The 17800-nt window shown below is 57.1% G+C and overlaps 7 protein-coding genes across 7 annotated transcripts; 3 read left to right on the top strand and 4 right to left on the bottom strand.

The window, feature by feature from the left end:
- Positions 1 to 137: 137 nt before the first annotated feature.
- SPSK_03053 (uncharacterized protein) lies at positions 138 to 2777 on the bottom strand (the record flags this gene model as incomplete). The annotated part of the gene is made up of 3 exons (XM_016729896.1): positions 138 to 2382; positions 2468 to 2539; positions 2599 to 2777. 3 exons carry the CDS (start codon positions 2775 to 2777, stop codon positions 138 to 140), a joined length of 2496 nt encoding a protein of 831 aa, XP_016584599.1.
- A 985-nt stretch (positions 2778 to 3762) lies between these two features.
- On the top strand, positions 3763 to 5658 carry SPSK_03196 (MFS toxin efflux pump; the record flags this gene model as incomplete). The annotated part of the gene is made up of 1 exon (XM_016730037.1): positions 3763 to 5658. One exon carries the CDS (start codon positions 3763 to 3765, stop codon positions 5656 to 5658), a length of 1896 nt encoding a protein of 631 aa, XP_016584598.1.
- A 292-nt stretch (positions 5659 to 5950) lies between these two features.
- SPSK_03450 (aldehyde reductase) lies at positions 5951 to 7084 on the bottom strand (the record flags this gene model as incomplete). The annotated part of the gene is made up of 3 exons (XM_016730288.1): positions 5951 to 6743; positions 6814 to 6824; positions 7013 to 7084. The coding sequence occupies 3 exons, from the start codon at positions 7082 to 7084 to the stop codon at positions 5951 to 5953; spliced, it is 876 nt and encodes a 291-aa protein (XP_016584597.1).
- Positions 7085 to 7955: 871 nt separating this feature from the next.
- On the bottom strand, positions 7956 to 8418 carry SPSK_03694 (uncharacterized protein; the record flags this gene model as incomplete). The annotated part of the gene is made up of 3 exons (XM_016730529.1): positions 7956 to 8111; positions 8186 to 8296; positions 8353 to 8418. 3 exons carry the CDS (start codon positions 8416 to 8418, stop codon positions 7956 to 7958), a joined length of 333 nt encoding a protein of 110 aa, XP_016584596.1.
- A 3272-nt stretch (positions 8419 to 11690) lies between these two features.
- Positions 11691 to 12090, top strand: SPSK_03718 (uncharacterized protein; the record flags this gene model as incomplete). Its single annotated transcript, XM_016730552.1, has 2 exons — positions 11691 to 11883; positions 11999 to 12090. The coding sequence occupies 2 exons, from the start codon at positions 11691 to 11693 to the stop codon at positions 12088 to 12090; spliced, it is 285 nt and encodes a 94-aa protein (XP_016584595.1).
- Positions 12091 to 12766: 676 nt separating this feature from the next.
- On the top strand, positions 12767 to 16496 carry SPSK_02963 (uncharacterized protein; the record flags this gene model as incomplete). Its single annotated transcript, XM_016729809.1, has 3 exons — positions 12767 to 13030; positions 13214 to 13371; positions 13442 to 16496. The coding sequence occupies 3 exons, from the start codon at positions 12767 to 12769 to the stop codon at positions 16494 to 16496; spliced, it is 3477 nt and encodes a 1158-aa protein (XP_016584594.1).
- A 401-nt stretch (positions 16497 to 16897) lies between these two features.
- On the bottom strand, positions 16898 to 17323 carry SPSK_03708 (thioredoxin 1; the record flags this gene model as incomplete). Its single annotated transcript, XM_016730542.1, has 1 exon — positions 16898 to 17323. The coding sequence occupies one exon, from the start codon at positions 17321 to 17323 to the stop codon at positions 16898 to 16900; it is 426 nt and encodes a 141-aa protein (XP_016584593.1).
- Between the last annotated feature and the right edge of the window lie 477 nt (positions 17324 to 17800).

Genomic DNA, 17800 nt, shown 5'->3' with positions numbered 1-17800 from the left:
CCAAATAAATAGCAATAAAATACAAGAGGACAGTTGAGATTTCAAATAATTTTACATATTTTCGAAAGCGCTCCCCCAACTCCTCTACCCTTACACGTTTATTTAACTTTTCAGTTTCCTCATTCATCAGCCCATCACTACGCCATTGGCTCCCATGTGTTGTCCAGGTCAAAGATGGCCTTCCAAAAGGTGCTGTCAAACTCTTCTAGCGGGATATTCATGGCACCGGGTGAGACGACCAACCGTTCGTTGGGGGTGTTGCTGTTGCTATTTCTGCTGCCGTGGCTGGCCGCGGCATTGTCTGTGTCGACGTCCATCACGTTGGTCGTGACTTGTGATTGTGCTGACTGCACCGTTTGGGTCGACAGTCCCTGGTTGTCCGGCCCTGAAAACGGATACGGCGGTGGGGACGCAACAGCCGCAAGGGGCGCCGATGCCACAGCGGCAGCCGACTCGGCCGACCAGGGCGTTCTATGGCGGGCCGCCGGGTGCGTTGACGCCGGCCACGGCGGCGGCACCTGGTGCGGGTCGGGCGGCATCTTGGTGGTGTACCAAATGCGGATCCAGCGCATCTTGTCGCGGTGCGTGGCCAGGATGGTGCGGGAGTCGTAGTAGGCGTATCGCCGTTTGCGGGGGATGCTGGGCGGCGCGGCCGTGCCGGGTGCTGTAGCTTCGAACTCGTCGGCCGCCTGGAAGAGCCGTTCCAGCCGCAAGGCCAGAGCGACAAAATCCAGGCTGAGGCGGGCCTGGCCAATGTGCCACTCGGGCGCATCGAGGGACAGCAGCCGGGTCAGCGTGACGATGCCAAACGAAAGGTGGACGGTACCGAGCAGAGGCAAGACGCCCAAAACGTCCGGCGGAATGGCCGCGTACGCGTCGAAAAAGTCCCGCGTGGCCTGCAGGCAGTTCCACAGCGCCTCGGTCCGCAGGCCCGTGTCGGCCAAGTCAATGGCGGACGATGAGGCCGTCCTTAGCCGCAAATAGATGGCCGGCTCGTAAAGACGCACCAGGGTGGAGTGGTAGTGTGTCCACAGAAAACAGTTGCTGCGCACCTGGGCCGGCAGCCCACCGTGTCTAGCGTCTCCAGCGTCCCCAGCGTCCCCGTCACGCCCTCCTCCGCGCCCGTCATCGCTCGGCATGCCATGCACCAACTGGTCCAGCTCCTTGCGCAGCGTCGCCATAGCCATGTAGACGGGCGCAAACGCCAACGCGGGCGGGGCGTCCACGTCTGGGCTGGGCAGGACGGCATAGACGCGCGCCGCCACGCGCTGCATGCGGGCCAGGACCACGACCAGCGCATCGGACGCATGCTCGTTGGCGGCCAGCAGCCGGTCGCAGCAGTCGTCCATGTAGGCCGTAAAGGGGAACGGATGGATCCGGCGGAAAAAGGAGCCCGACAGGGCACAGACATAGTAGCAGCCCAGCATGGCCCGGATGCCCTCGAGCGTGTGCGGCGGACGTACGTGGCCAAAGCCGCACAGAGCCGTGGTGGCATCGGCAATGAAGGCATTGAGCGTCACGCTCCGGTCGTGGTGCACAGGGCGGCACAGCCCCAGATCGCTCACGAGCCCGGCGGCCAGCTGCAGCAGAGGCGTCACCCTGGGATCCACGTAGAAGCCCAGGTCCGACCAGGCCACGTACAGCAGGATGGCCTGCAGGAGGGACACGCTCTTTTCCTCGTTGGTGACGACGTGCAGCGCAATCTGCTCGCGGATCCAGCGCTTGGCGTCGCGCTGCATCTGCGGCGGCTGCGGGAGGACGACCTGCAGGATGATCTTGAACAGCAAGGGCTCTGCCTGGTAGAGTTCAAATGCAGTCAGGTTGGCAGCCAAGGGCACAAAGGGGAAATGCGGTGAGTAGGTGCGTCGGTACTCGTCGAGGGCAAGGTCGGCATCATGGAACGTGACCTTGAGGCCGGGGAGCACTTCGACGTGTGTGGGCGGGTGGGCGAGCGGGTTCTGTGTGCCCAGCACATTTGCCAGCGACGGGAGCAGATCCCCCTGTGGCGGTGGATACAGCGGATGCGGTTGGTCCTGGTGCTGCTGTTGTACACGCGGCGGTGGGGGGAGAGAGGATCCAGGCGATGAGGTGGTTGATGTGACGGGCGTCGCCGTGCCGCTGCCAGCGTGGCGATGCGGCAGTTGGGAATGCGCGTGCGCTTGGGATGCATGTGAGCGAGACGAGTCAGGCGAGGGCGCAGTGGTGGAACCACCTCGTGTTGAAACAGATGCTGGCGAGTCGTGTGCGTTGGGGGGCGTGTCCGTGGCGGTCAGAGTGGCCGTCGATGCGGACAGAGCTGCAGTTGCTGCCGGCTGGACTTGCTGGCTAGCAGTAAGCAGCGACATGATGCCGTCCAGCTTTTGTTCCAGTTGGCCGACGCGGCTGTCATGTCGTGGTGTTAGTGACGAGTGGCTGGTGGATGCTCTGGTCTAAAAGGCAATTGTGAGGGCGGTACGGCTGTACTCACGTTGGGTTCCCTCGTCGTGGCCCTCGGGGCTTAAGACTCGGAAGGAGGCATTCTGTCTTCATGCGTGCGCATCTACATCATTAGTCAATGAGTGGACGGTCCTGTTATGCCATAACGGCCGCAAGACCCACCTCTCACAAGGCGCTTCTCCAGGTTCCGACAACCAGTTGCACCTGAGTTTCGAACTGCTGCATTTGGTACAAGCCCGCGGCCGGAATCGGGGCGCGTCGGAAGGGTGGAGTGAAGATGTGGCAGCGCGGGACGGCCGAGACGACGAGCTGCCCGATGTTCCGATGCGGTCGGTGGTCATTATGAAGTGAGGTGTCGCCTGTGTTGACGTTATTGGGTGGGAGTGGATGGAGGCCGTTGTTTTGCACTTTTCGGTTAGAGCGCTTCTTCCGTTATTAAACTCTGTTGTCGTATGAGGAAAATAGTGGCGGATGTGCCGACGTGGAAGCAATGAGGGGCGTTCGCTGAGTATGAAGTCAGGTATGAGTTTAGCCGGGACTGTGATGTCGTCTCGTGCGATGTGATGCAACCACAACGTGGATTGAACAAGAACACGGTCTTTCTCGTCACGCAAATAACATCGCAGCAAACACCAGAAAAAATAAGCTGTCTAGAGTTTGTCCGACAGCGCAGAGCTGACACATCAGCCCTATCAATCGTATGCAACGGTTTGACGCCTGGAGTGTGCCTGGGGTGTGGTGTACGATATGAGCAATACAACTGAAGTTCGATGAAGAAGACGTGAAGTCGGTCAATCGGGCGTCCCGAAAGTGGCCGACCCCGACTGTGGATCCCTCTTTGAGGCGCTTCAGCCAATCGGGCGCTGCCGTCGGTGGACCCGCTGCCGGCCGGTGGGCCACTTTGACGTGCAACTCCACGCCCTTCCTCACGGAAAGGCAGATCTTGCTGCCATCGGCCAGACGTTCGGGGCCGCCCAGCCGGCAGTTCCATGGCTGCATGCGGGACCGTAAACCAGGGGTACGTGGAATATGGCCCGTAACGTGCGGAGTTAAGAACACAATGGCCCGACTCTTTCTTACACTGCGAGAGTCCGTCCAAGGTCGGCAATACCGGAGAGTTTTTCATGGGCAAGCATATGTTATATTAGGCCTCGTCATCTGCACCGTTTCAAAGATGTTGCTATGGTCATTGCCAACATAGCCGGCATAGAAATCAAAGCGCCGTTGTGTCTGCCAACCATCACCAAATCGTCCCATTTCTAACATCAACACGAGCCAACCTTAACATCCAATTCCGACACAGCACCGGCATCATTTACACCCACCATGTCCTCAAAACCAGACGACGAGCCACTGGCCCGGGCAGACGGAACTGCACCACCGGCGGACCCAGGCCAGCCATCCCTTCAACGCTCACCGACGGCAGCCACCGAGGACCACCACGCGCACGGCTTCAAGCTTCTGTCAGTCATGGTGGCCCTCTTTTTGGCCGTGTTCTGCGTGGCCATTGACCGGACCATCATTGCCACGGCCATTCCCAAAATTACCGTCGAGTTCGACTCGCTGCCCGACATAGGCTGGTATGGTTCGGCATATCTGTTGACGTCCGCCTCGTTCCAGCTACCCTTTGGCCGCATTTATGCCGAAGTCAATATCAAATGGGCGTTTCTGGTCGCCGTCGTGCTGTTTGAGGTCGGCTCCGTCATCTGTGCGACCGCGCCCAACTCGGCGGCCCTGATTGTCGGCCGGGCCATTGCCGGGCTGGGGGCCGCCGGCATCACGTCCGGCGCCCTTACCATTATTGGCCGTGTCCTGCCGCTGCACCGCCGGCCCGTATTCACGGGCGCCATGGGCGCGGCCATGGGCATCTCGCAGGTCACTGGTCCCACGATCGGCGGTGCATTTGCGGACCATGTGACGTGGCGGTGGTGCTTCTGGATCAACCTGCCCATCGGCGGCCTGGCCATCCCTGTCGTCTTGCTGTTCTTGAATGTGCCCGTTTTGCCGCCGCAGCCGTCCACGGGGGCCGGTGTTCCAGCAACCCCTGTGCCCCTCAGCAAGATGACCGTCCCCCAGATCCTTCGCCGGTTTGACGTGGTCGGCCTCGTCCTCATCATTCCCAGCGTCGTGTGTCTCTTGCTGGCCCTCCAGTGGGCCGGCACCACGTATGCGTGGAGCAGCTGGCGCATCATTCTGCTGCTGGTGGTATTTGCCGTCACCTTTGTCGCCTGGGCCGGCGTCCAAGTTTATGAGGGCGACGCCGCCACGCTGCCCCTGCGCCTCGTCAAGCAGCGCTCGCTCGCCGCCGCCATGGTCTACATGTTCTGCATCCTGGGCCAGCTGTACACGCTGACCTATTATGTGCCAGTTTGGTTCCAGGCCGTCAAGAACGTGTCCGCCCAGCAGTCGGGCGTCAACATCCTGGCCATGACGGCCCCGACGGCCGTGTTTGCCGTGCTGGCCGGTTTTCTGACGTCGGCCATGGGCTACTACAACCCGCTTTTGCTGGCCAACACGGTGCTCTCGTCGGTGGCCACGGGCCTCGTCTGGCGGTTCGGCGTCGACACCAGCACGGGCTACTGGGTCGCCGCGCTCGTCATCTACGGCATCGGCGTCGGCCTGGGCGCCCAGCAGGCCTTGATGATCCCGCAGGCCGTCTTCAAGGGCCGCGACATTGCCCTCGCCTCCTCGGCCATGATTTTCACGCAGACCATGGCCGGCGCCATCTTTCTGTCCGTGTCCCAGAACCTGTTTGCGCAGAACCTTGTCGGCCAGCTCGCTGCCCGCGCGCCCGGTGTCGACCCGCAGTTTGTCGTCGCCGCCGGCGCCTCGGACGTCCAGGCCACCATGGGCAACGTCTATTCGCCCTCGCAGGTGGCGGAGATCATCGCGTCCTACGCCGCCGCCCTGCAAAAGGTCTTTTTAATGGCGCTCATCCTGTCCGTTCTGAGCGTCCTCGGCTCGGCCACGCTCGAGTGGAAGAATGTCAACAAGGGCAAGAAGGCGGCGATGGCGGCGGCTGCCGCAAAGAGTGACGCGGAAAAGGCTGTCCCGGCATCTACTACAAGTAACGAACCAACAAACGAGATGGGCCCCATCGACGGCGGCCAAGACCCGGACGCCAGCAACCTGCCGTCGCACATGACTCTGAAAGACGAGGAGGCGACTGTTGCGTTGGAGGCCGGCACTGGGGCTACGATGCCAACAGGCCAGAAGGAGTAGAGGGGATGGGCGTTTCAGGGTTTTCCTTTCTTCTTTTCTTTCTTACATACGCATTGCAGTTGTACATAACTCCGGTGCGTCGTCTCCGCTCTTTTGTTTTCCGTTTTTCTTTTTTCTTTTTCTTTTTAGATTCTGCCGGTAACCAGGTAGCAGTGACATTGTAGTACGTGCAGACCAACTGCTGGTGATATTCAACTCAAGTTTGACCTTTCAAATCTACTTTGTTGCATCTGAAATACGTAGGTCATGTCCGAGAAAATCTACACTCGGTCCTGTCGTAGCCAAGGCCCGCCTACTCATCCAGCGGTGCCACGGTCGGGTCCCAGCACACTGGCTCGTACTCTGTCGTCTCCAGCGCCGCCACCTCGTCGGCCGTCAGCTCAAAGCCGTAGACGTCTGCATTCGACTTGATCCGGCCCGGGTTGGCGCTCTTGGGCAGCGGGACGTGACCCTTTTGCAGGCTCCACCGGATCAGCACCTGCGCCTCAGACACCTTGTACTTGTCCGCCAGACTCGTGAGGGCGGCCTCGCCCCAGCGGTCGCCGCGCACCAGCGGGCTGTACGCCTGGACGGCCACGTTGTGCTTGGTGCTCCAGTCGACAATGTCGCGGCGTGCCACCCACGGGTGGATCTCCCACTGGCCGACGCTGAGAATGCCGCCCTTGCCGGGGCCGCCCCGCTCCTCTTCGAGCTCCTTGATGTGGACCAAGAGCTCGTCGAGGTGGTGCACGCCGTAGTTGCTAACGCCAATGGACCGCACGTGGCCGGCCTCTACGGCCTCCACCAAGGCGTGCCAGGCGCCCTTGCGCGCCTCCGAGCCGCCAAACGGTGCGTGCAGCAGGACCAGGTCAATGTAGTCGAGACCCGACAGCGCGAGCGAATCGGCGACCTGTTTCTTGGCGCCCTCATACGATGTCTTCTTGTACGGCACTTTTGTCGTGAAGAAGAGCTCGCTGCGCGGGATGCCGCTGTTGCGGACAGCAGCGCCGGCGCCGGCTTCGTTGCGGTAGGTGGCCGCCGAGTCGATGTGGCGGTAGCCGGCGGCGAAGGCCTTGAGGACGACGTCTTCCGTTTCGGCGGGGGGTCTATACATACGGTGAGTATCCAACCCACAGCAAGGAGTAAGGCGTGTTGGTGAAGGAGGCAGCGTCCTACGTCCGGTAGAGCTGCAGACAGTTAGCATTCAACCAAACACGCAGGATGTGAGTGTGCTCCAGGACATTCAACACGAGATCCATGAGGAATTTGTGGGCGATCCTTGCGACAATCACTAGGTGAGTTAGGATGGAGGATGTGGCAGTCGTCGTTGTGATTGCAATTGTGGTCATGTAGCGTTAGGGTTGAACCGACTTACACCAAAGCCCAGCAGGGGCAGCTCGTAGCCGCTGTTCAGCTTGACCGTGGAACGAATCGAGAGCGGGGCCATTGTGGGTGACACTGTGTCGTGCGATATCGAGAGCGAAGAGGTTGTTGCGGCGGTGGAGGACACAAGGGAATATGCACAGGCCCCTCACATCAGGGGCTCAGGTGTTTAGGTGTTTCGTCGACCTCTCAAGTGGTGGGCAATTCTGCCGTTTTATATGGAACACTTTGATCGAATCTCGCGTACCAATAGAGCCAGCACGACTTGCATCCCTTCGTTAGTCATTTGGGGCAAGATCCAACGTGCAAGTTGGAAAGACGATGAAAGGAGTGGCCCATGTCGGTGTTACTTTCTATGCAAAACGGAGAACGTTGCCCGTACACTGCACCCCACCTACCAATTCCCCATTTTCGCTGGAATGAAGCCATCCAAGCCAAGCTCCGTTGGTCTCGTCCGTAGTCGTCGTAAAGCACCAAAGAAGCCGCATGGTTACGCGATCGGGGCCATGCTGCAATGCTACCATTCGGGGCTCTCTGACTGGCTCTCATTCGGCCTCGAATTGATGATGTTGTATTTGGTACGTCCACTTGCTTCCTCTACCAGCTTTCTCTACTGCTTGTTTCCGAATCTACATCCATCCTTACAGGTGCCATGCTAACGCACTCTTATCTCTAACATGCGGCATGGTTCCTCCCCTGCAACATGCACCCGTCCGTGCATCTTGGTGAGATATTTACTGGCGCGGGCTGGTCAGTGCACCTGGCTGCTGTGTCCATGCTGTAGCCAGCGTGCTTGCATTATTAATCCAGCCTACGGCTCACCAATGGGCTCGTCGGAGTTCATCGGTCTCTCCTTCGCATTGCTTGTCGTCAGCCGCATCCGGGCTTCGGACCATCCTCGTCTCTGTCAGCCGTGCCGGTTGCGTTTGGCCCCCTTAAAGCTTGCCGGACTCAAAGTTCATAGTGGTAATTTTCTCCACGAGCGGAAACGTGTCCCTGAGAAACGCTTGGTGCACCGGGTCCTCTTTGACATAGTATTGAAGATCCTCGACCGTTGCAAACTCGGCGACAAAGGCGTGTGTGTGGCCGTTCTGGGGACATAGGGACGTACGGTTAGTATTGTTCTCAGGCTGGAGTACACGCCGTCAAGGGAAATATGTCTCACTTGAAAATGCTCAATGGACGTGTCTTTGCCACCCTGCATGGAGAGCACATACGGCTGCTTCGTCGTTGGGTGCACACAAGTCTGGTTAAGGTTGAGAAACTGTTCAAGGCCCTGTGTGTATTAGTAGCCGCCGACCTGGCTTGGAAAGTCGGAGAGAGGACACGTACCGCCTTGAGGACCTCGGCATCAGCCGATTCCTTGAACTGGAGAAGAACAACGTGCGTAATCGTCATGTTGGCGATGTGCGAGGTGTGGTCTCTTGGAAACTATTGCGATATGGAGATATCCGGCGCAGAGAAAAAGTGAATTGATATTGACGCAAGGCAATGGCAAACGTAGAATCGGTGGACAGCGAAACTGGGCTGGCGATATATACCTCTTCCATCACTCACCCAAGCTGTCTTGTCAAGCTTCCGTCGATCGACCTTCTCACTGCAGTAGTTCATGTTCATGAAGCCCCGCCTCAAAGTGGCCGGTGCAAGGTAAGCTGAGTGCGTCCCACATCGTAGTTGAACAATCTCACAGGTAAATACTACTAACGAAGCACAAGAAAGCAGTCTACGGCCAATCTGGCCATTTAAGGCCGGCTCCTGGGGCTGCTAATACTACCCCCTTCCCCCTCCCCCGCGCGCGAGTTCAGCAATCATCAACGAAAACACGTTTTCTAAGCAGAACTGCTGTGCAATCACAGCGAGTTGGACACCATCCGAGGTGATATTTTGGGCTCTTGCATTCTCAAGGCTGCCAAAATGCGCCGCGACACAAGGCATAGGGGGCCTCGAGGGATGAGAGGCGTCAGCCATGGATAGACGTGGTCGCAATGCAAATGGTTGAATATGAATGTCTGCGACTGGCATATTCCACGGACTTTCTATTTTTTGTCATTTCTAAGCGGCTGCGCAATTGATAAAGACATATGACAATGTGAGAACGACGCAGTACCTTTCATCTCACCGCGGATGGTGATATCAGTTTATCTAAACCGGGCATTCGTCCAGTCTTGAGAACGCTCCGGTGCCAATGGCACTTGATTAAAACTGAGCAAAAAAAGTTCTCTCAAACCATGATTGCCGTGTCTGTTGAAGTGCGCCGCGATAGTTTGGATTTGAAGTTGAAACGATACCTGATAAGCTTAAAAATATTAGGTCCTGTCCGGGCCAAATCGGCCAACCGGCTCTGATACGACGTAATCGGATGGGTCAATGCGTTGTAATACGTCGTATTCACAAGTACGGCGTACAATTTTACACGTATTCCGTAAAACAAGCACAAGCACGTTAAATAACGACGTATCCCATAGTCTTTCCCGTTCTTCCTCCTACAACCCTTCCTGAATTTGCATTATTGAATATTGAAATTACCGTAACTGCTACCGGGTTATAGAATTAGCCAGTCAAAAGTACACCAGATATCCACCGACTGTTACGTCATTTTTGTTAAGAGATCTTCTTACAAAGTGCGCGACGCATCTGGAATCCACTGTGTCCTCTGTCACACTGGCCGTCTGTAACCACGTAAAGAAAAGCAATTGTCTTTAAACGGGCAAGTGTTTAACATCCTTTCTCGTGTTTTACTGACGCAAACGTAGAGCCAATGACAGATTAAATATGCTGAAATCATACCCATCACCTGATGCTGCCTTGACCGTGTGGCGTCAATGGGCACATTGCCTGCCCCACACCAAGCAAGACAGGGCTCCCGCTGCTTCGGAACCTACGGATACGCCCTGATTCGACGGCCTTTCTAGCAAGCTCTTGCAAGCTCTTTCAAGCTCAATCCTTGCCAAAACGTCTCCTCTCCAATGCTCAATGACGTTGTGTACTTTAATCTGCCGGCGTTGCCAGGTCCATACTTGCTCTCTCGTCTGTCTGAAAGCACGCCCGCGTCTTCCATTCGCAGTCTCGATACAAATTAATTAGCCCAATAGCAACAGTGACAATCATTAAGTTAATCAGGTCCTTTTCCAACGCGTTCCAGGGCCGCCTGGTGCAAAGTAAGCCGCCGAGTCAGGCTAACGCCCAATGCGGAAGGGACAACGGCAAGCTCGGAGCCAGCGCCTGTCCTGGACCTGACCAGGCCAGTGCCAGTTGAGGCGGTCAGTTGCGCTTGCCTTTTCGCGATAGGACGTCCGATGAACTTGTTCTGGCAGGAACCGCCTCGGCGTTCCACATCCTGTACGCTCGGTAGTTATGTCAGAATCGTACCTTCCTGTGGCCTCTCCATCGCAATAGATCTCCCTTATCTAGCTTAGGTGTACTCAACCCGATTGTGTGGATCGTACGCCTACCCGATTTTGTTTCGTCTGGTCTCTTCCTTCCTCTTTTGCCCTCTTTGTTGCTTTCTCGTTCCCATAGTCGTTTCTGTCCTGCTCCAGAGATTTCCACCCAGTTCGCACTCTTATTAAACCCCGAGTTGCATCGCATCGCCACGCCGCCAGAGTTTCTTCATCAAGTTTTACCCCCGCACACAGCCAAAAACTGAACAGCCCCCCAGCCGCCTTATGCACATGCAGCCCAACTGCATCTCCATCTGTTTCCTTCTAGCTCCGAGCACCCAACCAAGCTTCTCTCCTGCTCCGGCCTCTGCAAAGTACTGCGAGTTTTTTTTTTTTCCCGACGGAGTGTGAGCTCCAATCCAAGCTTAGCCACCGCCACGACACCTCTGCCGTCTTACTCGTCGACTTTGCGACAAGCTCCTGTCCTGTAGCTCGAGTCCTGTAGCTCGACGCTGCGCCGTGAGCAAGCAACGCTGACCTGCCGTTACGGCACTCTGATGGCAGTCTCACCCCCACTCGGCGAAACCTTTATGCAGATGGCTGGACAGCTTCTCTGACCGTCTGAACGTCTGACCTCCGACCTTCCGACCGCCCACCAGCTCTCAGTGCTGCCCATCTTCTTCGCCGCTGTCACGTCTCGTCGCACAAGGCCCTCAAACTTTCGCTGCCTCTCGAATTTCGCCTCGCCCACCGCCTATCCCACGACCCGAGCTCTCCGTCTTCTCGTCCTCCCTTCTCTGCCGCTCTTTTTTGGAACCTCTAGGGCCGATCGTTTTACGAGACACGAAGCCCCCCCTGTCGGTATCGCAGTTGGTGCGCCGTGATCAAGTGTCCCGTACCTCGGGTTTTCCATACTTTTCATATCAACTGTTGGCTTGTGCTTCGGAAGCCGTTGCTTGTATCGCCCGTCACTGTTTTGCTTAATCTCCATCCACGCACCTTCGGCTCTTGCAGCTGCGATTGCCTTCCCCACGCTCGCATCCAAATTCGATTCGTCCTCCACAACACAGCCAAGAAGAAGCCCCCAGGAAAGCAGACCCCAATGCAGTGGGGCTACGCAACGACAAAAGCCACATACCCTTTGGCGGATTAGTCGGATCGATAAACGCCTGGCGGCAGGCCGCACATGAACATTACGTTCAGCCTCTATAACATAGAGAGTATAACACAAAGCGCACATCGCGCGGCATATATATATATTCCTTGACGTCACCCAAACCCGCCCTCAAAATGGCCGCCCTTCTCGGCGCCACAAAGGGCGGCCAGGACCGCCCCCAAGACCGGGACGACGTGCCTTTTCGAATCGGCAACAGCGCCACTACCACAAACAAGAACGCCAGTAGCATTTCTGCTCCTCCGGCTGCAGCCTTGTCTGGAAAGGCCACCAGCTTACCAAAGACGCCGACGTCGTCCAATGATCAATGTACGTGTTTTTTTCATTCTTCGTTTCTGCGTTAAGGAGACAAGCAGCTTTGAAAAGTTATCAACATGGGAGTATGCTCCTCGTGGTCTGGCTGTTTTTACACTTTAGTCTCTAGTGTCTCGAGTATTCTCTCCACCTGTCACCCAAGAAGACTTGTGGTACTTCTATTTCCGTCGTTCAACATCGAGCGGCCTCGTCCCATTTTAAGCATAAACCACAGCCACACTCTAGGCTGTCGTTTTCTGTTTCTTTCTTTCTTTTTTGTTTTTTTTGGTCGGTTCCACGTTCCGGGTTGTCTTCCCGCGTTACGTATCCGTTTTTGTACATGTCGTTCCTGGCTTGACATGTCGTCTCTCTTGTTGGCTCCTGTTGTATTTCCCACGTTTTGCCTCTTTCTTGTCGACCCGTCTTACTTTCCTGCCTCGCGATCTCGCACTTGTCGTTCTTAATTGTCCAATCTGAGCCGTCCAATTCTTCACGCTCTTTTCTTCCACCCCGCAGCAACTACCACGTTGACGTTCTTTGGTTTCTATTTTCGTCCCCTACCATCCAAATACCCCGTCTCCACTTGGGCAGTCTCGATTTCCCTGTTCTGCGTATTGCACGAGTACTGCGTATTTTCCATCTGCCCATCGCATAGATATCATGTCCTGGCTTGATGTCTCGGCATGCCTGAGCTCGGCTTCGCCCTAAGTGGGGTCCGCATACGCGTTCGGCACGGAGGTCTTTCTGTCTTGTGCCGGGCGCAAGAATTCAGGACGCACAGGCCTTTTCCCTCTTAGGGTCGGATACGAAAAGTGAAGCGGGCAAGCCACATGGAAGACATACGAGACACAACAAAACAGAACAAAAATGCTGCTGCCTGGGGTCGACTTGTTCCAAAATGCCACTAACGTCGACAATAGCACAGCCTGCCACGCCCTCGCCCACCGCCGTCGCCACCGCATCCACACAGCCCACGATAGCTACTCGCAAAGCGCCCAGACTCTCGCGGGGACCATCTGCCCTCGCCCCTGTCAGAGGCGCTGACCCGGAGCCAACCTCCCCTCAACCACAGAAACCGCAGCAGCAACCGGCTGCGACGGCAGCTTCCGTCCAGTCGAGCGGCGCCTCTGTGAACACGTCGTCCATCGACCCCCTTTCTCAAGTAAGGTTGCCCTGTTGAGTAAAGAGAAAGGCCCGCAATAAGCTATGCCTAGCTCATCTTTGCTTCTTTTTCACTGAATGGGCCCAGAGATTCATATCCCGCGTGGCCTTGTACTTATATACGTGACATCCCGTGAAATGGACATCAATTGGAAACTAGCTAATGCGTGGATACGCACAACAGCATATTTTCCTTCGCACCAACACGGACCAGTCCCGGAATCCGAAACTTCGGTCCTATACCACAGGACCCGACAGTCCTGGGCCAGATGCATCGTCTCCCACCGCTGATATCCCCCAGCGCTTCCCTTTTCCGGGCGCCGATGTAGGGAAAGAAAAGAAGTATGCACGTTCCGTCCTTGTACATTGCGCTTGTAGCTTGCCCTGATTTTTCGTGTCTAACGTCAATCAGAAAAGGATTTCTCGGCCGACTGAGCATGCGGGCAGGTAGGAAGAAGGAGGATGCGAGCGACCAAGCCTCTGAAGCGGGTGAGCCGCGTGACGAGGGCTCCAATGCCCTCGTCTTCTCGTCGGTTGTCGACTCGGCCGGCTTCCTTCCGCACCACAAGGAGCCGCCTCGCTACATCCGCGTCAAGTTACACAATAAAAAGGTCAAGGAGTTCGACAAGATGTTTCTCGCTCAAGAGCTAATTGGCACACGGCCTCTGGAATCACAAACTGACAGCCGCAACCCTGTCGTAACGGTAACGACATCCGGCCACGGCCGCAAGAAAACGGCCACCGGCGGCGCTGTCTGGGCGACCGAGTTCAGCAAAGACGGCCAGTACCTTGCCGCAGGCGGCCGCGACCACGTCGTCCGCGTCTGGAAGGTCATCTCGACTGCCGAGGACCGTCGGTCCCAGGAGGAAGAAGAGGCCAAGAGCGACGGCACCAACGAACGGCTTAGCGCGCCCGTTTTCTTGGAAAAGCCCGTGCAGGAGTTCAAAGGCCATACCGGCGAGATTCTCGACTTGAGCTGGAGCAAAAACAACTTTTTATTGTCAACATCCATGGACAAGACCGTCCGTCTTTGGCACACCAGCCGTGAGGAGTGCCTGTGCACCTTCAAACACAAGGAGCTTGTCAGCAAGGTCACCTTCCACCCCAAAGACGACCGGTTCTTCCTTGCAGGCTGCCTCGACGCCACTCTGCGCCTGTGGAGCATCCCCGACAAATCCGTCGCCTTCTCCGCGCAAATGTCCGATATGATCACAGCTGTGGCCTTTTCGCCTGACGGCAAGATGGCCATTGCGGGCCTACTCAGCGGTTTTTGCTACCTCCTCGAGACGGAAGGACTGAAACCACTCACACAAATCCACGTCCGCTCATCACGTGGCCGCAATGCTAAGGGCAGCAAGATTACTGGCATTGTTCCGATGCTTCTGCGCAACTCTCGGCCCGGCGATGCTGCCATCCTGGTGACCTCAACAGACGCCCGTGTTCGCCTCTACCACTTGCGCGATAAGATGCTAGACTGCAAATTCAAGGGTCATGAGCACGCCAGTGCCCAGCTCTTCGCCAGCTTTAGCGACGATGGCAAGTACGTCATCTGCGGCAGCGAGTCCAAGAAAGTCTTTATTTGGAGTGCATCGTCCAGCGATGCCATCACCAAGGACCGGTACCCCTGTGAGACATTCGATGCCCACAGCGACATGGTAACCACGGCCATCTTTGCGCCAGTCCAGACTCGGCAGCTCTTGGGCGCATCGGGTGACCCAGTCTACGATTTGTGCAACCCGCCACCAATCACACTCATGTCCCTCGAAGAGACACTGGCGTCGCAGTCGGGCATGTCCAACAACACGCTCAACCACAACGAGGACGGTACAGACGTTACACAGTCCACGAACCCTCCTCACCCGCCGCGGGCCCGGCCCGAAGAGTCGCCCGCCTACGTTGCTCGCTCGACTCACTACGACGGAAACATTATTGTCACGGGCGGCGATACAGGTATCATCAAGGTCTTCCGACAGGACTGTGCAGCTAAGAAACGAAAGCACGAAAGCTGGGAGACTGGGTCTTTCGGCCAGAAACTGGGCACGAGCTCGCGTCTGGTCGGCCGCAGCGGAAGCATCATTACGCGCACCAGTGCCAGCAGCGCCGCCCATTCGCGCCGCGGGTCGCTCTCATTGCCGTCACACCTGGCAGGCAACTCTACACAGATTGGCGGCCACCCGGACAGCATCAACCGCTGGCGACACGACATAGAGGGCGGTGGCAGTCGACCGAGTTCGCTTGTTGGCAGCGGAATCGCGTCCGTGCGAAGTGAGCGCTCCATCTCGCCCAACAAGTCGTCAAGGACACCGTTGGGCGCCTCAAGTGGCCTGGCTAGTGATGCCCGCAGACAGCCCTATGCGACAGCTACAAGCTCGCCTCTCTCACCCCATTTTGCTCCCAACCAAGCCGGTCGCAGTGGTTTGGCCAATTCGGCAATAAGTCCGACATCTACCACATTTGCCGCAACCTCACGGCAACCTGGGAAGCCCGTCCTTCCGCCAGCAGGCGAGAATGCGTCGACAGTACCGATGAAGGGGACGGTTGCCTCGTCGAGTCAAGCAGCGTCATCGAATCGTGACAGCTTGGCCATTGATTCTGCCACCTCGCGGCCAAGCGACGAAACGACGGAGAGTGCACCAGTGCCAGCCGAAGTTCAGATACAGGAGCCAAAGGATGGCCATGATCTCGAGCAAGATGACATGTCCGAAAGCAACCTGGACTCTGTCGGGTCAACACCGCAGCCGTCCATGGCATACCGGGCGGACGACGGAGCGCTGCGGCTCGACCAGGCGGGCGCCAGCTTTGGCTTCTGGAACCTCAGCCGGTGGAAGGGTATTTCCGGTTTGCGCACGTCGCTCATCGGTGGTGGCTCGAGCTCCAACAACGCTGTCGAGCCACCCAGCCCTGTCGGCTCGACGCACAGCAGCGACAAGGGCAGCGAACACGGCGGTGAGGGCAAAACGGCCCATACGCGCCGACGGTCACTGGGTGTTAACCTCTTGCCCAAGTCACCGCTGTCAAAGTCGGACACACAGGCGAGCGCTTCTGCGGCGGCGAACGATGGGTCTTCTTCGGCAGCAGCAACCATCCGTGCATCGCAAACCCGCCAAAAATCCAGTACCGGACGTTCCCTCCTCTCGCCGTCCATTGCGATCGCCTCTGACGACGGCGACGGTGGACCTCACGATGACATGGACCAACCCCACTACAACAACACTAACTTGCTCATCCCAGGCTCGCGCTCACACAGCCCTTACGGGAGGCGCGCAAGCTCGATTGTCAGTCGGCTGAGCTCTGAGATGACTAGCACAGACGGCGGCAGCGACGTGGACGGCGAGCATGGCGACGAAGGTGTCGAAATGAGGTGCACCAAGTGCGGCGGGCGGGAGTTTAAGGCGCGGCGGGTGAACGGCGTGCAGCAGCTGGAGTGCAGTCGGTGCGGCAAGTTACTAGACGGGGAGAAGAAGTAAGTAGGTTCTGTTGTACATATTTTTGGCACATTTTTTTTGCCTATAGTTTTGCTACTTCACATTTGTGTTTATGAGATTGGAGTCCGGCGCCGGCATACGGGACTGGACACCAAAAACGGAGGAGCATCTAATTGCCATGTTTTGTTTCTACTGCGACTACATATACTTCTTTTTGGATACACACAGCCGCCATTGTCAGCATATTCTGTCACTTGATACCACGAAGTATAGCGTAAATAACAAATCTCATTTGTTCATTTGACGGTAATAGAAATGCGGGTAGTGCTATCCCGGACATGTCCTGACAACTCCTGTGGTATTCCATTGTCGCCCTCCAAAGGTACATGCGTCCTCCGTCCTCTTTTGTGGTATGTTATAGATTGATCGTGGAGGTTTCAGTTTTACTCCTTCGCCGCGCGTGCCGCCTCGCCGAGCCGCGACGCCGCCGCCGTCAGGGCCCGCGGGTCCGCACCCCGGATCAGGTCCACCACCCGCTTGCCCGCTGGGTCCGCCTCTTCCGACTCAGCCGTCGCGCCCGGCTTGCGCGGTGCCACATTGATCGATGCGCGCTCGCCGTCGGCGAAGAACAGGAAGGTCGGCATGGCCGACACGGCGTACTCCTGCGCGACGTCGGGGACGTTGTCGACGTTGATCTTGGCAAACGCCAGGCCGCCCTCAACGCCGTTTTCGGTGGCCAGCTTGGTGTAGAGGGGCGCAATGGCCTTGCAGGGGCCGCACCAGTCGGCAGTGAAGTCGGCAATGACAAACTTGTTGGCGGCCAGGAGGGCCTTGAAGTCGGCGAACGTCTCGATCTGAGTGACAGACATGGTCGTGGCCTGTGGGTGAATGTACTGAATTCTCAGGTGTGTCGAAGAAAGGGATCATGAAACGGGCCGTAGATGGTCGTGGATAGTCGTAGACAGGACTCGTAGAACGTGTGCCTCTCTCGTATGTCGTCGGACGCAGTTTCGATACACCATTCAACCCAGGGCGGGATTCCACTGGTTCCTAAATACTGCCGTCCCTACCACGGCCGTCTGGCGCGCCGTAGGCTGTCCATCTGCCCCGCCGTTTGGTCGATTTGTCAGTCCCGGTTTACAGGGCACTGAAAAGGCGCTAGCAAAATGTTCCTCCCTAGCTTGTGTGGAACAGTTGTGCCCTGAGCGACAGCAAACATTAAGAACGCGAAATCTTGGCAGCTGGAGCGCCCGTTCGTGCAATTTGTCACACGAGTCGCTGCAACTCGTTCACATAGGTTCATTATACGTGCGAGTGCATTCCATGTTTTCCCATCATGTGTCGTG

The sequence above is a fragment of the Sporothrix schenckii genome (genome assembly GCF_000961545.1).
Source record: "Sporothrix schenckii 1099-18 chromosome Unknown Cont47, whole genome shotgun sequence".
In the NCBI taxonomy this organism is placed as follows: domain Eukaryota; kingdom Fungi; phylum Ascomycota; class Sordariomycetes; order Ophiostomatales; family Ophiostomataceae; genus Sporothrix; species Sporothrix schenckii.
This window is presented reverse-complemented; position numbering and strand designations above follow the sequence as displayed.